The following is a 22,752-nucleotide window of genomic DNA, read 5'->3' as shown; positions in this document are numbered from 1 at the left end:
TACGGTCCTCAACGTTGCCCGTTTCTTTGTGCTTCTTCAAAAGAGCTTGGACAGCACATCTGGAAACCCCTGTCTGCCTTGAAATTTCTGCCTGGGAGAGACCTTGCTGATGCAGTATAACTACCTTGTGTCTTGTTGCTGTGCTCAGTCTTGCCATGGTGTATGACTTTTGACAGTAAACTGTCTTCAGCAACCTCACCTTGTTAGCTGAGTTTGGCTGTTCCTCACCCAGTTTTATTCCTCCTACACAGCTGTTTCTGTTTCAGTTAATGATTGTGTTTCAACCTACATATTGAATTGATGATCATTAGCACCTGTTTGGTATAATTGTTTAATCATACACCTGACTATATGCCTACAAAATCCCTGACTTTGTGCAAGTGTACCTAGAAGAATTGATGCTGTTTTGAAGGCAAAGGGTGGTCACACCAAATATGGATTTGATTTAGATTTTTCTTCTGTTCACTCACTTTGCATTTAGTTAATTGATAAATATAATCTATTAACATGTCTATTTTTGAAAGCATTCTTACTTTACAGCATTTTTTCACACCTGCCTAAAACTTTTGCACAGTACTGTATATATATATATATAGGGCTGCTGATTTTTCACAATCGCGGAATCACGGACGGAATCGCGGAATTAGGCATTGGGAACAGAATTGGCATTTTGGGAATGTAATTCTGCTTTCCAACTGCACCTTTTAAAAAATAAACATATAAATAAAAATAAAAAAATAAAGAAAACTGCGCAGTCTTTTATCGCTATTATTCTCCTATAAAAAATAATGGATTGCTTTGAAAACTACAATACCCAGAAGCCCAGCGATGACGCTTGTATAAAATGTTTTTGTGTGTTTATTTGGATCATTGGATAATGAGAAAACAGGTGGTTTTGTGGGTGTTACACTGATGGTCGACTTGTTTAAAAAAGCAACTAGCTGTTTTGTAAGTTCTATTCTGTGGAATAATTTTGCAGTTGTATACAGTCAGCACTCGGATATCCGTTACCCAAATACACGTCAGTCGCGTTTTACCGCCCTTGTAGTAAGAATAAAATCAATCCCCTATAATATATATATATATATATATATATATATATATATATATATATATATTACCTTTTACGTTGTATGCAGTTCTGTGCATGGGTCACTCGTCATCTGTTTTGGCAAATGATATTTTCATTATCATAACGTTCTGAATTAAAATACTACTACTGTTGAAAATATAGTTCTGTACCAACAAAACCAATACAGTACATCTAAATGGAAGCCTACTTTAAAACGCAGTCTTTTCAGATATGTGTTTTTGATATTGTATCATTTTTGTGTTCCCTGAAAAACAGACAAGGGTTGGAATGGGCCAAAATGAAATGATATGCGTCACACGCGTTTAACCGTCACTGAAGTCAAAATTTTATAGGGGCGGATATGTGAGTGGTGACTGTATACAGAAAAATGAAAAGTCGCTGAAAAAAACGATCGTCAACCCCCTTATTTAAAAAAAAACTGAATTGAATTTATGTGTTCATTTATTTAGTTATTATCGCAAATCCGTTACTCCGTCGCCCACTCAACACAAGGGAATGGCACGGTGGTTGAGGTGAAACCTTTAGGTTTAACTTTTATTATTTCTAATTTATCATTAACTCCTTAATAATACTACGTACTCAGAGTGATTTTTATTTTATTTTTTACTCGTGTTGCTATAACATGGCGCTCTCTACTCTGGCTGGTAAGAACAGAAAATGGTGACAATTGTAGATTGAACAATGAGTGGACCAATAAATACTTATTTATTTTATCAACTGTACCAAACGCAAAGCCAGTGTGTTTATTGTGCAATGAATGTGTCTCAGTACTTAAGAAATACAATATGAAAAGGCATTTTGAAACCAAACAAGGAGCTTTTGGAAATACGTATCCAGAGGGCACAGTAGTTAGAAGCTCAAAAGTGGAAGCGCTGACCACTTAACAGTTATTCTATTAATATGTCACATACATTTTAAAATGTTTGTAATGATAATTTTTGTAATGATGTTAAATTATCACACTGTTCTATTATTAAAGTACTATTTATATGGTCAAATGTGTAAGTCTTGTTCAATATATGAACATGAAGTTATATAATATTATTTATTGCTTAAAAATGAGCAGAGTAAAATATTCTGGCCCACCTACTCCTAATTTTTTTCCAATCTGGCCCCCTTAAATTTAAAAAACGAGTTGAAGAGCCCTGCTCTAACTAAGGCACCTCTACTGTCCAGGGTATACGAGACATGCAAGCAGTTTTACAGCAAGCACAGCATAAACCAGTTTGCATTGTTGCAGATGAAACTACAGATGGGAGAGAAGTGTCCTGAACATTGTATTTAATTTGTAATTTTATGAAAATTGTATATTTTTGTAATGATGCGTTTTCGACTAGTCTGTATATTGTAATGCCAACAATAAGCTGTTTTTTCAAAACGCCTTTATTTGTTGACTGACCTACAGTATATTGTTTCTAGTGGACTGCTTTAAGAAAGTTTTTTTTTTTTTCCTGAAAACTACAGTATCCCAGGGACTTACATAATTTAAAACAAAAGGAATTCAATAGATTGTTTATGTAAAAATGTTATTTATGTTAAAATCATATTGTTAATTCTTAATAAATTGGTAAAAACGGAAAAACAACGGAATTGGTAATTTTGAAAAACGGGGAAAAAATGGAATTGGTCATTCCCAGAATGGAAAATCAAGAGCCCTGTTGTGAATGTGTGTGTGTGTGTGTGTGTGTGTGTGTGTGTGTGTGTGTGTGTGTGTGTGTGTATCTATATATATATATATATATAATATACTGCTGTGCAAAAGTCTATACATGTTGCATTTTTCTACTCTTACTCAGTTTACTCAAAGCCTCCACTAGTGTTTTCTACTATTAGAACAACCTTGACTTGCATAAAGAAGGAAAAACATTGAGTGAAATATCTTGCATCACAAGGTAAGGTGTGGGCATCCGAAGTACAGAGAAACATCATCTGTAATTGACAAACCCAGGACTGGAAGACCCAAAAAGCTGTCTAACAAGGATGAGCAATAAGATAATATTCTTAAGGAATAGAAAGAAGCTTTGAATTGACAACAGAACTAGCAGAAGGCACAGGTGTCGATGTCCATCCATCAATAGTCCAAAGCACCTTTGAACATTGTTCCATAGTCCAATTTCTGTGTTCTTGTGCAAATTTTAACCTTTTAGTCTTGTTCCCCTTTCTTAAGTCCTGATGTCAAGAGTGACCTTCATACTGTTGATTTGATGGACAACACCACCTGTTCCTTCTGCCAGTTCTGTTGTCAAAAGAATAAAAGTATAGCTAACTCTTTTTTTTTTTTTTTACTAGGATTTAAGTGCTGTATAGCCGCTGACAGCAAACACTTTCTCCCCTTTTTTTTTTACTTTATTTGCTATACTAAATTTAAATAGATAGGTAGGACAGTGAGTAAGCAGAATATTTTACATTAACAGAGGGTGTGTGCACTACAAGAACAGAGACTTTCTTTCAACAAGCAGGCAAAAGGTAAAATGCACTAATACTGTATTCCGGGCTGAAGTTAGTCTGGTGGGGGCCCAGGGCTGAGGTTGAAGCTTGGGCATTCCATTACTTTCACTGCTAGTTTGTTTATGTCACCATACAAATAACAGAGCATTTAATGAAACACCCTTTTTGCAACATTTTGCAGCAATAATAACAATAGTAACAGCAGTGTGGAGTAGTGGTTAGGGCTCTGGACTCTTGACCAGAGGGTTGTGGGTTCAATCCCGGGTGGGGGACACTGCTGTGTACCCTTGAGCAAGGTACTTTACCTAGATTGCTCCAGTAAAAAAAAAAAACTCTATAAATGGGTAATTGTATGTAAAAATAATGTGATATCTTGTAACAATTGTAAGTCGCCCTGGATAAGGGCGTCTGCTAAGAAATAAATAATAATAATAATATTTTGCAATGTAGAAAAAGACTTGCATAAAAAAAGTAAATCACTTTAAAATTCTGAATGCATTTTTAGAGAACATTTCAAACTCACCCCAATGATTTAGATTAGATTAGATTTAGAGTAGACCTTCTGTGCTTTCGAGCACAGCTAGGATCCAAACGTTTTATTACTCTACTTTTTGTTCTTTACTTTTCACGTTAATAAACAATGCGCTAACGCTATAGGCTCGCTTCACAATTTTTATTTTTATTTTAACAGAACACACACTATATGTTTAAAATAATTAAAACTATTGATTTAAATGGAGTAATGCACACCGCTTTTGAAGCGAGCGAATATAGAAGTACATTTGTTTTATTTCTGTATGTGCTATGAGGTGTTTGCATTGCAATGGACAAATCAGAAATAAGGTCAAAGGTAGTGGCTGCTGTCTCGCTCACGCATAGATTACCACAGAATTTAAAAAATGGACATCAATGATAATTTAATTATTAAAGTCGAAAAATATGATGCCAGTGTCAGTGGTTATAAAGACAATACAAAGAAGGACTGCACATGGCAAGAAATAGCAGAACAATTGGAAATTGGTATTTCACCTTAATTTTAATCAAAGTGATGGGGGAGCACTACACATTGGTTTCCTATTTCTGTAAAATGACGCTACTTTGTTTTAATAATGTAATGTTCAACAATAATAATAATCACATTCACACAATAACTGAGATTTTATTAAAAATGAAAATCAATAAAAGGTGTATTTATATTAAACAAATTCTTAGTATTTACCAAAAAAGTGTATTCTTTTTGAATAATTTATACATTAAACCAGATCACATATAAACATTCACTGTTAAATTTCCTTTGTTTTAGTGTATGGTGTGTACAGTCTTTTCTTTTCATGACTTGCTACAGTTGTCGTTTTTTGTTTTTTTATGTACTCGCACTGTATCCGTGTCGTTCACATCCAGTGTGCATTGCCCTTAACTCTTTCTGTTCAGTGCAAAAACCAATCCATCGTCACTTGATCATGGGCACGATTGTGCTACAGTTGGACGCAAGCAACAGTACTATTATGAATTTTAATGTTGAATTTGTTTTTCTCTGAGACTTAGTTTAGAATGATGGAGAAAACACAACAGTACATTAAAGAACAAATGTAATAAATATTAGGAACATAAAGTATCCATTTTAATGTGATACATGTATTATTGAGACAAAATAAAAATAAATTGTGAGGAAGTGCAGATTTGGTTGTTTGAACAACAGTAGAGGGTGCCATTACATGGTTTAAAGAGAACTATTATATGTTTATTGTTATTATATTGTTCAATTAATGTACACAGAAAATCCTGTGAGCAGTCTCATATTGTCATCTGTTACAATCAGCCTTATAGGCCGCAAAGAGAAACATCTGCCGAGTACAATTTTGGATGTTCGCCAATGAAATTAGAGAGAAGACGACGAAAAAAATCTGGAAGCATTTCGCACTAAAAGTAGTCGGATTGGAAAATAAAGATGAAAAACAACATATTTTCCTCTGTTACCCCATGTATTTTCCATACCACAAAATTACAAGTGCAAATGTATATACAGTATTTATGTGGGCTTTAAATAAATCGTCCAGAAGTATTCTGCCAGTTTTTATATAGAATTGGCATTGCTTTAACTTTTTAGCATTTACCCTTCTGAGAAAACGTTTACCATGGTGAATTTGCACAATAATTTTACAACTTCCCATTCTTTATCCATGCTTTTACTGTTCTTGTATTGCTTTACCATGCTTTTGCCTAGCTTGTATCTGTACATGCTTTTACAACTGTAGAACTATAAACTTATAAAAGTTGGCAAAAATACTGCTGAGAAAAGTGGGGTGGCAGTACAACAACTCCCTAGGAGATATAGTGTGTGTATATATTGTGACAGAGTAGGGGGAGGATGTGTGTAGAGCAGAGGCTCTGCACATGGCTGCACGTGTGTGTGGGTGTCTGGTAATGGAAATTGTGTTTAATTATTTAATTGAGTGATTGGAAAAGTGTTGAATGTGGCCAGGTGGTAATGGAATGATTGGTTGCCAATTACCTCTGGTCATGCCCTGTGAAAGGACAAAGGAATGAATGTTTGGTGTGGGTTGTGTAGGAGAGTGAAAAAGCAGGGAAGGAGTATGAAACAGAGTAAGAGAAAAGTACCGTAATAATAGCTGTACTTGGGTGCTGTAGTGTTTTGTTCAAACTATTATTTTGTTCCTGTGTTTTGTGTAATTAAAAGCGTACCAAGGCGCTTAACTCCGATACTGTCTGTGGGTGTTTGCTATTTCTTCCGCTGGCCAGCCTTGAACGCCAGTCACGTTACCACAGTATATATTAGGGCTGTCAAGCGATTAAAAAAAAAAAAAAAAAAAAAAAATTGCAATTAATCTTGAGATTAAAAATGAATCTCAGTTAATCTTGGTTTTAATCGCAATTTACTTAATATAATTCCACCTCCTCTGCATACTAGAATGTGCTTGTTAACATTTCTGTATTAAGCTAAATCTGAACTTTTTTTGGTTAAATCTAGGGAAAAGTACACAATTTACATTAAATCCGTGAAAAACACTGTTCAAATATGTTCACTGCAGTTTCACTGACACTCACCACTTCAAACACAATTCAACGGTTCTGCAAGCCCCAGAGTGATCGTCAACGACTCATTTGAAAGATAATAACTTGGACTAATTTCTATCCTTTTAAAAATAATAGTACATTTTTAAAGAATGCCTCTTTAGTCATCATAGTTGCGCCCCCCTTACTGACTCTCCGGCGTACCCCACACTTTGCTCACCACTGTTCTAGCCTACTGGCCACTAGTGGTGGATAGCCCAAATTACACCCAAAATCCCATATACTACAAACAACACTATATAAATTATTCCAGACTGGAGATTCTGCACGCCAACCTCCTATAATTTATATAGTGCTCATTTATGACTTTGCCAATATATATACAGACGTGCTCAAATTTGTTGGTACCCTTACAGCTCATTGAAATAATGCTTCATTCCTCCTGAAAAGTGATGAAATTAAAAGCTATATTATCATGTATGCTTGCATGCCTTTGGTATGTCATAGAATAAAGCAAAGAAGCTGTGAAAAGAGATGAATTATTGCTTATTCTACAAAGATATTCTAAAATGGCCTGGACACATTTGTTGGTACCCCTTACAAAAGATAATAAATAATTGGATTATAGTGATATTTCAAACTAATTAGTTTATTTAATTAGTATGACACATGTCTCCAATCTTGTAATCAGTCATTCAGCCTATTTAAATGGAGAAAAGTAGTCACTGTGCTGTTGTGTGCACCACACTGAACATGGACCAGAGAAAGCAAAGGAGAGAGTTGTCTGAGGAGATCAGAAAGAAAATAATAGACAAGCATGGTAAAGGTAAAGGCTACAAGACCATCTCCAAGCAGCTTGATGTTCCTGTGACAACAGTTGCAAATATTATTAAGAAGTTTAAGGTCCATGGAACTGTAGCCAACCTCCTTGGGCGTGGCTGCAAGAGGAAAATTGACCCCAGAGTGAACAGAAGGATAGTGCGAATGGTAGAAAAAGAACCAAGGATAACTGCCAAAGAGATACAAGCTGAACTCCAAGGTGAAGGTACGTCAGTTTCTGATCGCACCATCCGTCGCTTTTTGAGCGAAAGTGGGCTCCATGGAAGAAGACCCAGGAGGACTCCACTTTTGACAGAAAAACATAAAAAAGCCAGACTGGAATTTGCTAAAATGCATATTGACAAGCCACAATCCTTCTTTCAGAATGTCCTTTGGACAGATGAGTCAAAACTGGAGTTTTTTGGCAAGTCACATCAGCTCTATGTTCACAGATGAAAAAATGAAGCTTTCAAAGAAAAGAACACCATACCTACAGTGAAACGTGGAGGAGGCTCGGTTATGTTTTGGGGCTGCTTTGCTGCGCCTGGCACAGGATGCCTTGAATCTGTGCAGGGCACAATGAAATCTCAAGACTATCAAGGCATTCTGGAGCGAAACGTACTGCCTAGTGTCAGAAAGCTCTGTCTCAGTCGCAGGTCATGGGTCCTCCAACAGGATAATGACCCAAAACACACAGCTAAAAGCACCCAAGAATGGATAAGAACAAAACATTGGACTGTTCTGAAGTGGCCTTCTATGAGTCCTGATCTGAATCCTATCGAACATCTATGGAAAGAGCTGAAACTTGCAGTCTGGAGAAGGCACCCATCAAACCTGAGACAGCTGGAGCAGTTTTCTCAAGAAGAGTGGGTGCAGAAGTCTCACTGAGAGCTACAGAAAACGTTTGATTGCAGTGATTGCCTCTAAAGGTTGTACAACAAAATATTAGCGGTCCCATCATTTTTGTCCATGCCATTTTCATTTGTTTTCTTATTTACAATATTATGTTGAATAAAAAATCAAAAGCAAAGTCTGATTTCTACTAAATATGGAATAAACAATGGTGGATGCCAATTACTTTTGTCAGTTTCAAGTTATTTCAGAGAATGGTGCATTCTTCGTTTTTTGTGGAGGGGTACCAACAAATTTGAGCACATCTGTATATATATAAATTATTTGTTTACAAAATAAAATATAGGTCACTTTTCCATTGTAAAAATAAAATGGTTTAAAAATAATTTAATCAGTGCATTTTTAAATGCTACCAGTAGTATACTTTCTGAAATTGAGATTTTCACTGAGAATTGGATATTATTATTACACAGCACTGGTTCTAATTCATGGAAATCGTGAAATCCATACTCGCCATGAAAAAATACAGACTTGGTGATACAACATCACAAATAAGTGATGTCAAGAATAGATAGATTTTCAGGCAAACTGGCTGAAGATTTACCAAAGGCTGTAGTGTAATAACGATAGTGGCCAAATGAGTTGTTCGGTCTGCAGTGTGTCGGCGCAACTGTAGTTTGCTAACCGCTGTAACCTGTACAACCTGTACAAACAACACGGCTCGGTGTGTTATAAAAGCTGCATGAAGCATGCACATAAATCATGCAAGTGCGCTCTGTAGTACTGGCAACTAGTAATAAAGTTGTCAATAAGCAGCGTGCAGTTGCTAATATCAGAATTCCATTAACATTAAAGTCTATGGGACGGGATTGGTTCCTGGGAAAATGTTGTTAATAACCGAAAGTTGTCTTTATCAAGGTTGCTAATAACCAGCATCTACCAGCATATTCTCTCTCTCTCTCTCTCTCTCTCTCTCTCTCTCTCTCTCTCTCCTCTCTCTCTCTCTCTCTCTCTCTCTCTCTCTCTCTCTCTCTCTCTCTCTCTCTCTCTCTCTCTCTCTCTCTCTCTCTCTCTCTCTCTCTCTCTCTCTCTCATAAAAAAAATACACATTTATTATATATTAATTAGCCGTAATATCTATCTAGCTATCTATAACTAGAGAGCAATTTTTTCATTGGGCTCATCCAGTTGATATTAACCCATGTCAACTGCTGTGTGATACGGGAAACACACACTCATTAATAGAGTGTGAGCTGTCAAACTGTCAAAGAGCAACACATCTCCACAATTCTATAGTGTGTACTTGATAAAGAAACCCCTTCAGAGCCCTCCACGGCCAGTGAAAATCAGGTAAATCCAAGAGAAACGCATGCTTCCAACATCAAAACTACCTCAGCAACAGGTTCTCTGCTTTCAATCTTCTGGCCAAACTGCATTTTCCATGAGGGAGTCACTGTAAACATCTATGAATCGGCCACCCAAAAAATCTCAATTGGTGTGAGATGAATGACTTGATAAATGCCCAGCCACTGAAATGTAGTCTGGATTCATGCAGATGTCATACAGTATGTGATGGTGATGGCGGTGGTTAGCTGTGAAGAGCAACCAGTGATTCTCAGTGAAAGACAGCATGTGTTTTCAAATACTATAGTGCTTTTCCAGCTGGCTTGTGCAACATTTGACACCTTTGGGTACAAAAGTATGATGGGCTATTGTTTTGTGCATGACTTGAACTTTTCTTTCTTTGTTATGTGAAAGATGACACAATGTAGTGCCTGGTTGTGATTACACACAACTCAAGCTTTGTTTTCATCACTTGTTATCCAAGGGCATTGCGGTAATTGGAGGGAATTAAAGGATCTTGATTAATGCTGGTAAGGTTGGAAGGAATAACCTTAGTTTTGTGATTTAAAACAATACAGAACAAAATAACAAACAATCTTGCCAAGCTTCCTGATGATTTTATAATGGATACTTCTTGACTCAAAGCATATCAAAAGGTGTAAGGGCAGCACAAGATTGTACCCTGGCTGTGCAAAGTTGCTGTTCTTTGTTGGGGAATCCACAGGGAGTGTTGCATTAGCTCTGGCACTCCTGTTGGTCAGGGAGGCAAAATTGTCAGGGACTGTTTCCCCTTGCTGTTCTTCGGCGGAACACACTGGTCTGGCATCCAGTGAGCTCCAGCAGACACTTGCAAGGCTGCCCTTTGTCTTCCAAGGGCAGTAGCTTGCCGATGTCTGCTCTCGAGCTCCTGGGTACAAGAGACAATTGGCTTGGTTGTGGGTTTGCAGGACGCCCCTCGCCTTCAGTTCTCCTCAACTGTCGTGGGAAATTTCTGTGGCCGGTACACATTGTGTCCTCGACTTTGTCTTGGATTTTATCCACTCTGAATGTCTTCTACTTGATGCGCCCTGTACTGTAATTAATTATCAAAAATACTGCACTTGGGTGCAAATGCTGTTGTAAAATTAAATATATGTTGCATTCAGAAGAGGGGACATAGCTGTTTAGGTATTAAAACCATCAATATTTTATAGATGTGGAAGGTGCAGATAGCAATCTAGCAAATGGACATTCTTATTCGGTGGTTTTGAACTAACAATTTGTGGAAACGTTGCTTCATTTTATCTGCTCACAAATACATGTATTACACTTTTGATTAGAAGCTATTGTTACCTGAGTAACTATAGAAAACTAACAAAGTCCTATCTTGAAAAATTAGTCCATTGTAAGTAACCTTAGAAATGAGTATCATGAAAATGTTATTGCTTTTCTAATAGTGTTGGCTTTTTGTTTACAGTGGATAATGTTGAAGAGTGTTTTATTCAGTGCAGTTTTTTAATGGCTTTTGTTTTGTCACTGTGTGAACAATTGACTGTGTGAACCTGCTGTTTCCATGGGTTACTTTGTAAAATTAATTAAATAAATAAATAAATAAATAAATAAATAAAAATGTTCTTTTTTCACTAATAGCAGAAATGAAGCAAAATGGTAAAAAAATGAAGGAAAATGGTAAAAAAAACAACAACAACAAAAAAAAAACCCTAAACTACTCCTGGTATTTTTATGATTGACATCTAGACTAAATACCTGTATGGTGTTGTTTAAATTATCTTGTGACTGGCAGTATTGAACCTTGGCAGCGTTCAACTAGGCAAACGTTTGCAGACGTTCCCAAACAATTGTTTTGTTGTTGTTGGCTGCAAAATGACTGGAGACAAGATAGTGTGGCAAACACATTTGGACAAATGTTTGCAATCGTTTGTGTAGTTAAATACAGCCCTACTGTTCACACAGATTTCAGAATGTTAAGAAATCATTTTGAAATGCATACTTTTATTGGACAAATAAATATATAAGCTTTAATTCTGTGTAAATTCATTGGGTTTTGAAGGTGGTGTTTGGTTTTGCCTATGTAGACCGCATCTGGACATTTCATGCACTGGATTATCATGTACAGTCGATTTGCAAATGAACGATCCCTTTATTGCATATTGAGGCAGGTTGTACATGTTGTTGTGTAGCTTGGTTTGGTTTCTTGTGTTTGATTTTCTAACACTAAGTTATATTTAGATGAAAGTTAAATGTAGTGAAGTATCTATCCATTTACTGTTTATCCCTGATTGTATTTGTGGATTGTGGAGGCATCTGCAATCAATCAGCATATTTTCCTGGGAGAATCGCTTATGAAATTGCAATTAAACATTTAATTCTGTTGCTATATGTCGTGGCCATCAATGTTTTTTGTACTCGTACTGAAGGTTCTATTTTTTAACTTAGGCGTGGCGGGAGATGTTACTGACCTACGTGTTCTTGATGGTCATAGTTGTACTGTATCTACGTTTACTGCTTAAGTAGCTCCAAATTGTCCATGATGAGGTTTGCATATTGGGTGACTTTTTAGTCCCCCTAGCTGTCACCATAATGTACAGGTAATGTTTGTTGTTAAAATTTCTGTTTGAGGATGCAGCTGATTAATGTAAAGCTGGAAGCAGGCTGATATTTAATCTTGGTCCAGGATGTTGGTTTTTACATCTATAATGACTGCTAGTATTTGTTTCAGAAAAGCTTTTTTTCTTCAGAAAACCATTGCTCTTTTCACAAGAGGCTTTAGAACAGGCTCCACAGGCCCTGAACATTTTTCAGTGAGGGTACCATTACCAGGTACAATGGGGTGACATTTCCAGGTTTGTCGATTTTTGGATAGCAGATAGCACAGGTGTTCCAGATATGAAAGTCTTGTAGAATTTGTTGAACATTTTATGGGAGGGATTTGATAATGCTGTCTTGGTATCTTCCCAGAATAAGCTCTGTCTCAGTCTTTTTCTGAGATGTATTCTGCCCTGTTTAAGACAACACTGGCACCACCCTTGTGAACTTTAAATGAGAATTCAGAATAATATTTTTAGCATTTTAAGTATTTTTCAGGCATTTCTACTCTGCACAAAAACAAAAGTGGTTTGCTTCAAAAACAGAATCCATTGTCTTTGTGATCAGGAAGAATTTCCTCCACTCGTGAGAGACCGGTTTAACTAACTTGGGACTCAACCAGGAGTTAATTACCGGGCCTTCCCTCATTTGTGGTGGAAAATCGGATATATCATTCATTTAGCCTACCTATCCTCCCTATACATGATATAGTTATTTGTTAAATTTAATGTCAAGAGCTCAAGTAAGACTGGTGTAATGTGGGGTGGATTTGTCATTTCACTTTGGGTGGGGAAAAAACTTAATGTTACATTGCTGACTGTCACCAGTCACTCTTTTTCTAGTTTAGAGATTCTTCCATCAAGGCTAGGCTGTCAGCCATGATATTTATATCACCTATTCCACAGATCTAGCATAAAACAAAACTGAGTAGAGAAACAAAAACACCATGCATGCATATTTTTGTCAGGTGTTCTTTGTTTGTTTAGCACAAAGGAATCTGGGACAATATCCAAGGTATTCGGCTACAAGAACCAGCAGCTCCCAAATGTGTAAACATCTCTGTCCTTTTGAAATCTAGGAATGTGTTTTTGAAGCTGTAGAATAGAAGACCAATTACTATACTTTATCAGTAATGTTTTTTAAACCCAGCAAGAACCGTTGAATATCGTTTGTTTTTGTGTCACCAGTCTATCTATTATTAAGGGGTCATTCTAGCTCAAGTGGACCACATTCTGGGGAGGGGTCCTGCATGTGTGGTTGGTGATAACTACACCACATGTGATGGAGAAAGAAATAACATATTTTTAGATCTGATTTGTGAAAGCAGGACTAGCTGGTGATTTTAAAACTTCATAAATGGTCTGGAAAGTCAAGCAGTGAGTCTGAACTGCCTTTTCTGTTTGGATGAAAAATAGGTGCTGGGTGAAAGGAAATAACTTGTGAAATGTTAGATATTATTTAATGAATCCACAGTTAATTTCTATTGGTAGGGAATTAGTAGGGAAGTGTGTGCCTGACTGACTGTTATTGGGTTAGTATTTATAAACTTGAAACATTTAGATAGTTTGTACATCTACCATAGGCAGTTTACAAGCATGAAATTTAGGGAACAAAACTTCACATTAAGCCCAGAAATATATCTAAACAAAAGCTGCTGAAATACAGTTCCTATAGAAGGCTATTTTAACATGCTTAAACATAGTGAAGGAGAGGCAAACGCAGCACAAAACACATGAAATCCTGCCTGTTCAATCCTAACAGGCCACTTGCAGTGGCAACTTGGGTCACCTGATTTTGTCAGTTTAATAACGTCTATAATTGTGGTGCATGAATATCTTTATACATAGCATTTTGTTTCAAATTGGCATAGAATTGGCATAAAATTGTGGTACAACCTCTTTATGTGATATTTAGCTGCACCCTGGTTCACAGCAGCCAAAGAAACAACTGGTGGTACAGGACCAGGGATCTAAAGCTGCTGATAAATCAAGTGTAATAAATAACATTACAGGAATGGGAATTAACCAGGTCATTTTGGACTGAATTTTTTCAAAAGGGCTAAAATTTATATGTGTGTGTGTGTGTGTGTGTGTGTGTGTGTGTGTGTGTGTGTGTGTGTATATATATAGATGATGTATATAATTTTTTTTTTTTTTCTTTTTCTTTCTAGGAAGCCTGTATCTATTAATGTCTTTGGGCATGGGACAGTCATTTTCACCTGTAGTGTTCTTTGGCTGGGGGACTGTCCTTCAAGACCAGGAAAAGACTTCCTAAAGCGAAGAGGCACACGTGGCGAGGGTGGATCTGTTTCGAAGGCCCCTCAGCCATGCCCTTCCGGATCAAACTCCGTCGCACCAGGCGCTATAACGTCTTGAGCAAGAACTGCTTTGTGACCCGCATCCGCCTACTGGACAGCAATGTCATCGAGTGCACACTGTCAGTGGAGAGCACCGGCCAGGAGTGTTTGGAGGCTGTCGCTCAGAGACTTGAGCTGCGGGAGGTAAGGAGCCTGTTTCTGTACTTCTTATTTTCCAGATTACTCACTGTTTTTGTGCTAACATTTTACAATTACTTCCATTCGCTGTTAGGCTACAAGAAATCAGTTCTTACCAAGAAACCTTTTTGATATTATTTACATCAGTGTTTCCCAACCTTATGGGGGGAGCATATAATAAGTGGTTCTGTGAGACCTAATTAAAGTAAATCAATCAAAGGAATTTTGTTTGCAAAAGCTCCACTTCTCAGTGTTTTGGGTTGTAAATTGAGTACAATTTTATTTGCTGCTTTCATTATGTCACAGTTGGTTATTAATTATCTGTTATGGCCAGTTTTGTTTTAAGTAATTGTTTTAAGTAATTTGCACGTGTCATTTGCTGAAAAGCTTTGAAAATAGCCCCCTTATATAAAGGTGTATTGCTTTAGACATTACACCGGGGGCCTGTGCAGTATTTTGAATGTTTGTATCTCTGTACTTTTGAAAAACAGTGATTTACATGTACTATTTCTGCGATTTAAAAATGGTACTGGTTATGTACTTCCAGGCACTATAGAATTAAACCGACTGGCATTAGCCATGCAGACAGGATGAGCTATTTTAAATGAAATGATAGGCAGTTTGCGTATGGTTGTCATGACGGCTTCCGAAGCAGGTCTGGTTACTGACACCATGTTGTAAAATTTACCATGTGTCCGCAATGTGATAAATAAATGTGGCTCCACCCCCCCACCCCCCCACCCCCCCACCTCTGTAGACTGCTCTGTTCCGGGTGCGCAGAGTGGGGTATTCAGACGGTGGGTCAGCCTTCAGCCTTTAGTTGTGTTACTTCCAGTAGTTTGAACTTGTAAAAAGGTCCAAACACAGCTGCAGTCAAAACACAAATCGTCACATATTATTTACAAGGAATATACAGTATAGAAGGGTCTGGCGCATCAGCAAGTTTCGGTTATTTTTCTTAGAAGTTTAAAACTTTAGTTTGAATGACAAATGGCACAGAAAGGCAGCACTGATCAGTTACATTAAAATATTATTCTTTGTTAAACGTTGAAAAAAAATATGTTTTTATTTGTTACTGTATTCCCTCAGTTTGTAAATACCGGCACAATTAATTAAAATACAATACATACAATAATAATAGATCTAAAATCTGTTTATCATGCAGTACACCTTACCATACAAAAAGCTTTTTCAAAAAATAAATAAATAAATACAGCTGGATTGAAAAATCCTGCCTGTCATGCAATACTGCTCGGTTTCATAGTGAAATTGGATTACAAAACGCTACAGGTTGCTTGCAATGTAGTAGTTACTAAAATACAACTTGATCTAACTAGACCTACAGAATACAATCCTATTTGACGCGAATGTGTTTTTCAGTATAACTAAAAAACACCCATATGTGTTGTGGGACTTGTAATAAAATATAATTTACTTTCAAATGACTTGAGCTGCCTCCATCTATCGGTAGATGGAATGCTATGGAAAATATGTAAAGCTAAGTACTACCTGAACTCACTCACATCAGAATCCAAGTCATGCAGTGAGTTTGTAGCTTTCATTAATACGGGAACAGCCTTGTTTCTAGCAGTTTAACTTTTCAGTTCATGTTCTAGTTCTCCGCAGGGGTGCATAATTGTGCTGCTGTTAAGTGGATGCCTGCTACGTATCCCATCATCAGAGTAATCCAGAGGGTAAAATCTGTGGGGTCTTCTCACTCTTCTGGGAGGAACATCCTCCAAGATATCTACCTCTTCTTGATGTACAGCCCACTCAAGAACACCGAAGCCTGCCGTTTTCATAGACTACAAACCTGATTTTTATGTTTTCCAACCAGCAAGTAGTCTATCCTGTTCAGACGAGTTAACAATGCAATTGAATGTATGCGTTACAAATAACTAAACACTTAAATTAATTATTGGATAATTAAACAGACTTTTTTATTATTACTATTGGCTTAAATACATGTTAAACACAGAAATGATGCTAGGAAATGATACCGTTAGACACGTCTCATTCACCGCCTCCTCTGAGGTGTGGTAATTATGAAGCCAGTTAGGTTCAATTAACAGCTTTATGAATCAGATTAATAATATGTTAATGAGAGAGTTAGTCTCCTAGGGCACGTTATTTTAATGTCGCGATGACGATAAATAGCTTTTATGAATCACCCGATGAAATAATGTCATGTTAAACACTGTTACTGGCACTATAAAGTTGCATGTTCTCCTAATAGTCTTAGCTTCCAAAAGGGTGTAATAAGTTAGCCTTTGCAAATGTTGTTTTCCTTTTGAAAAAGTGGTCATGTTTTGGATTTTATTTTTATTTATTTATTTATTTATTTTGAAGAGACCCTGCTACTCCGCATTTAACCACTGAGGTGAAGGGAATTTCATCCTGGGATGTTTCAGTTAATCTTGTAACGAAAGCTTTTTCATTACAACAAATATTACATGAATCTTTGCTTTTTAAGCATCCCGTGAAGAGAGCTTGTATGAGTTTGTCAACCAGCTGTTGCACCTACTCCTGCTAATATCTCATCAACCATTGAAGGAGGTAGTGACTTCATATTTTCATGTTTATTTTTACATTTTATAGAAGAGAGAATTTAAACACTTTTTTTAAAACATTCTAAACTGCAGTTCTTTAATCTGCCCTCATTTTAATCTTTGTTATCCATATGAAGTAAATATCTAATATGCAATAGACTTGAAAGAAAAAGCATACTTCTTTGTCTTCTATTTGCAGTGTTTTTAACTGACTGCTCTACCATTGTAGAGAACCCCACACATATTGTGTAGTAACAAAGCCTTTTGGAAGCATTCCATTGAATTCCTTGTTTAATTCCCCCAATGAGTAAAATACAGTATGTCTGTGCTCCTGTGCTGTCTTGTTGAGTCTTGTTAAGTGCCTGAGGTGAGGTGCCAGGTTATTTCAAAGTTAAATATGCTTTATAGTTATAGCCCAAGGTAAAAGATAACAACTTAAGTATTTGCCACTGCAGCACCACAACATTGAACATCCAATAATACAGTATTTAATGTTTGAGCCAGTAGGTAAAAATGGTTTGTTATTGCTAACCTTTTTCAGTCACGCTAATATGTAAATTAGATTTAATCTTAGATGAAGTATGGCACCTGAGTTATTGATTGCAAATTACCTCTTGCTATATATAAAAAAGGTGAATGCTGTTGACTATGTACAATATATAATCCAGATTTAATTTGAAAACCTAAAATATTAGTTGTGTATGTACTGTGCACAACCTGAAAGAGAAAGAAACTGTTATTCCCGAGTGAGGAAAAGTTAATAATCCCCTATAGAAAGCAAGATAACAATTTTGCTCAAATTTATTGTTGAATATTTACAAATCCTTTTTTTCCCTTACTTTCTTACATAACACTTAAACAGTTCAATACTTTTTTTTCCCCAACTTAAATAATTTTCAACTGCCTGGTAGCATCTTCCTCAGAATGTGCTACTTGCCTGTTTATGGTAGCGGGGTGGTCTGGCTGACGTCTCTAGATGTATGCCTCTCCGCACAAAAATTGATAAAGTATTTGGCAAGTTATTTTAATATTTCTTTGCGCATGCTTGGTTTATCTAGACAACATGTGTAGTCACCAGTGGGTTGCTGAGGATTCAAAAGTTCTCTGAAACAGCCTAATTGATATCCTTTAGAAGTTTAGAAGAGTCACTGTCATAAAAATGGATACGAAAGATCTATAAAGGATTGATTGGTTAGAAAATGCTTGTGTAACATATTATTTGTCTCCTTTCAATGATCTCATTACTACGGAACCCCTAAAGGGACATGGTGTAAATTAAAAAGGGAGGCTACTATCTTGTGCATACGACTTACTATCTTGTGAGCATATTATAGTAAGTCATGCACACAAGATAGTACCCTTCCATTTAAATTTTTACACCATGTACCTTTAGTTTTTGCGTCATTCATAAACCAAACAAAAATAAAAAAAAGAAAGAAATGCTGAAATGGATGTGACAGTAAATATTTTCATACTTTGAAAACTAATTAGTTTGCCAATTCACATACAATTCTATGACAACATGAAAACAACCGTGGTTGTTCTGGTTTTAGACCTCACCTATCCTTAAAGAATAGAAAGAAGACAAGTGTTGAATTGACAAAACTGGCAGGAGGCACAGGTGTCGTTGTCCATCCATCAACAGTCCAAAGCACCTTTTGACCATTGTTCCATAGTCCAATTTCAGTGTTCTTGTGTGTATTTTAGCCTTTTAGTCTTGTTCCACTTTCTTAGGTCCTAATGTCAAGAGTGACCTTCGTACTGTTGATTTGATGGACGACGACACCTGTGCCTTCTGCCAGTTCTGTTGTTAATTCAACGCTTGTCTTCTTTCTATTCCTTAAGGATATTATCTTCAAGTATTGCTCATCCTTGTTAGACATCTTTTTGGGCCTCCAGTCCTGGGTTTGTCAATTACAGATGATGTTTCTCTGTACTTGTTGATTTTGCTTCTGATACCACACCTTGAAAATCGAGTGATGCAAGCTATTTCACTCAATGTTTTTCTTTCTTTATGCAAGTCAAGGTTGATATAATAGTAAAAAACACTAGTGGAGGCTTTGAGTAAATTGTTGATTCTCATAATGCATCAGACTAGAAAAATGCAACATGTCTAAGACTTTTGCACAGCAGTGTGTGTGTATGTGTGTGTGTGTGTATGTGTATATATATATATATATATATATATATATATATATATATATATATATATATATATATATATATATATATATATATATATATATATAATATTAGGGGTGGGAATTGTTAATAATAAGATATTTGAATATCTCAACAGTGACCGGTCCTTAGAAAGTATTAGCAGCAACCACACATAGGGACGCATAGATAAATACATCAACAGTAACAGCGAAGAAACATCTAAGACATCTAATGTATTTAAAGTAAAAAGGGATATCAACTAGAAGAAATAAGAATACACAGCAGAGGGGTTTTAACCATAAAACGCAGAACTTTATAAAAAGAACCTTCAAAACTTTCAACTGCAACCTTTGGTAACTCGTATAAAACACATGATAGCTTACAAACAAAGCACAACAAAATATGTTTGCTGAATAACGTCTATGCTATAATACAGTATATAACATAAAAATGAGATATATCCGTACTTGCTGATTCCATATATAATAATCATTAAAAAAAAAAAAAAGTCTTATTCCGGAATCAAGCCCAGATCAGTAGGAGACTAATAACAGCAGAACTCAAACAATAAAGGCTTAACATTGCCCAGGTAGTTTGCAGTCAAAATCCAAATTAAAGTTAACCTTTAACAAAACAATTCTTCATCTGACACGCATCACATTGCCGACCACTGCGCACAGTAAAAGATACAAGCCTGTTTGTTTTTTGCCACGTTCTGTGTTTTCTTCCAAAGTAGCAGATGAGTGCTTGCATTTGAGATGTGAGTATTTAACTCGTTGGTTTACAGTACAAAATACTTGTGCTGCAGAGATTAAATTGGTGGTGTAGTTTTAACTTTTTTCAAAATCTTCCACGCGTTGCTCTTTTTTTTTTTTTTTTTTTTTTCTTTTTTTTTTTAAGATGCCTTTTTCATTGCTCATGTACTCCCTTATCCAATAGCAGAGCTAGGTAATGAATATTCAAACTCAACACCAATATATATATATAGTACGGTAAAAGTCAGAATCTGGTCAATCAAGTTTGACTGGTAAATGTCAACATTTACAAAAAAAGGTGGTAAATGTCTGAAATTATTAAGAAATAGATTGCTTTTGGGACATTTACCGGTGACTCTTTATGATTAACTGAAGCTTATACAGGTATATTATCAAATAATTATTGTTCCATCTTCAGTATTTGTTTTTTAGGTTAGGGGAATGCACGTAGACAGAAGTGTTGTTGCTCTTTAATTTTAGAAAGCGTATAGTGGGGTGTAAAATGTATCGCCACTATTACAGATAATACAGCAAGCAGTGACCTGACATTGAGCAAGAAGCAAAATAGAATGGATATACATTGTTTTTGTTCACGAAAAGTCATTTTCTAGATATTAACAGGTTTAACCAGGATTTTACTCATGGAGAATGGAAACTGGGGCAAGAGCCAGCATGTTGCAACATAAAACAACCAATTGTAACCAATTGCAGAATTAAAGTTAATTTTAAGAGACATAAACATTTGAGGATTACAAAAATTACCCTGAAGAGTTCAGTAATTAAATCTGTAGAGGTTGACGTAATTATTATAAAACAATTGTAAAACATTGTCAATCAACATCCTGCCTCTCTTTAAGATAATAATATGGTACAATCTTGGATCTCATCCTTACTATCTTAGTGTTTTACATGTAAAAACAATAACAGTAAAACAAGCTTTTGTAAGACTAACATTCCGAGGACATTTGACCAATAGGGTTTATTGTACTTTCAAGTTTGCTTTGGTATGATCCCAGTACTAAACCTCATTGCGGGATATGTGTCTATTTGTGTTGCAGTTAGTGGTAGCTCTTCTTGAAACGTTGATTGCTATCCCCACAGTACATTGATCGTATTGGCAAAATGAACACGTCTTTGTTATGGTAACCTTGTAGAAACAGGAAAACATCTAGAGGCCAAGTGCTGATTATGTTCAGTTAATTTCCTTAATCCCTGACTCGTAAATTACTCATACGGTGTGTGGTTTTGCTGTTTACAATGAAACGCCAACTACTTGTGTCTTGAGCATAGTCCTCTATAAAACAGCAAAGAGCATTTGATTCGGTGATCATAGCAAACAAGTGTTGTAAAAGTGGACCTTTACTGTTAATGTTTGGAGGAAAGTTCATATTCTACCCTAGCCTTTGTTTACAGACCGATACAGTTGTTTCTTGAAGCAGTTTGTTTAGTTCCTAAACCAATAGATTCACACAGTACGTAGATAGAATAAGGTGTCAATTCAGTGTAACCTGACTTTTTTCCCTTCATATTGCTAAATGAAAAATATAAACTGTGTTCATAACATTATATATCTTGATCTTTTTTTAGAAACAAACTTATGTACAGAGAGAGATTCTACCAAAACATGTTTGACACATTCCAGCATTACTGTGTATAGCATTAGTATATAGTGGTGCTAATGTCTTGGACTGGGGTGGGTGTCAGCTGGAATTGTTTTGCGTTTTGAGTGCAGTGTAAAGTAAATCATTTTTTCTAACTCCTCCTTTTTAAATTGTGAAGGTTTTCTTATCTACATTTCTGTCATCTTGCTGTGCGCTAGATCATACCTGATAACAAAGGTATAATAATATAGGGTTAAGCAGTGTTGGGGTGATTTCAAATCAGAACTATATTACACTGCAGCTATATTGCAGGCAGAATAAAATTATATACCAATTTATAAAATATCCACCTCAATTTAATAAGGGCTAAGAAATAAATAATAATAATAAATAATAAGAAAGGGGAACAAGACTAAAAGACTAAAATATGCACAAGAACACTGAAATTGGACTATGGAACAATGGTCAAAAGGTGCTTTGGACTGTTGATGGATGGACAAAGACACCTGTGCCTTATTTTCATTACCTTAACCATAACAGTAACTATTTTATAGGTAATGAAGGTGATGCTAGCTATGTTAAAAGGAAATGTCATCATACAATTAACACATATTTAACAGGTTCCTTTCTGCTTTAAGTGATACCTGTCGGCTTAAAACATGTTAAAAGAAAATTTGGAAATAAAACTATTTGGAGAAACTTAAAGAGATCGACCCCGTCTCCAGCAGCCCAGTAATTCAAGCCCTTCAAGACATTTGCCTCTTTTACTGAAGGAAAAACATATTCTGAATATCGTGACCTCAACTGTAATCTTGTTATTAATAAGTAATGAATAGCAGGTGATATAAGTTGGCTAGTTAATGCAATAGCATTTATAAAGTTACTCTTCATATCTTAATTTTGGTAGCCAGACACTGCCGATTTATAATGTTTTTCTTTATCTACAAAACATTGCTAGCTTGTAATGATTGTCCTCTCCTCCCAGGCTATATATGAATGATTTTGATCTGTAGTT

At 36.0% G+C, this 22,752-nt stretch overlaps 1 protein-coding gene across 3 annotated transcripts in view; it reads left to right on the top strand.

The window, feature by feature from the left end:
• The window catches only part of LOC117411329 (tyrosine-protein phosphatase non-receptor type 14-like), a 113,065-nt gene that overhangs the window by 19,458 nt on the left and 70,855 nt on the right, over positions 1–22,752 (top strand). For all 3 annotated transcript variants that reach the window (XM_059025321.1, XM_059025320.1, XM_034018677.3), the window contains exon 2: positions 14,346–14,675. In XM_059025321.1, the coding sequence (XP_058881304.1) occupies positions 14,502–14,675 (174 nt within the window). In that variant the 5' untranslated portion in view covers positions 14,346–14,501. The remainder of the gene's footprint in view (positions 1–14,345; positions 14,676–22,752) is intronic.

This window comes from Acipenser ruthenus, chromosome 6 (genome assembly GCF_902713425.1).
Source record: "Acipenser ruthenus chromosome 6, fAciRut3.2 maternal haplotype, whole genome shotgun sequence".
Lineage (NCBI taxonomy): Eukaryota > Metazoa > Chordata > Actinopteri > Acipenseriformes > Acipenseridae > Acipenser > Acipenser ruthenus.
The sequence above is the reverse complement of the archived record's forward strand: the minus strand, read 5'-3'. Positions and strand labels throughout refer to the sequence as shown.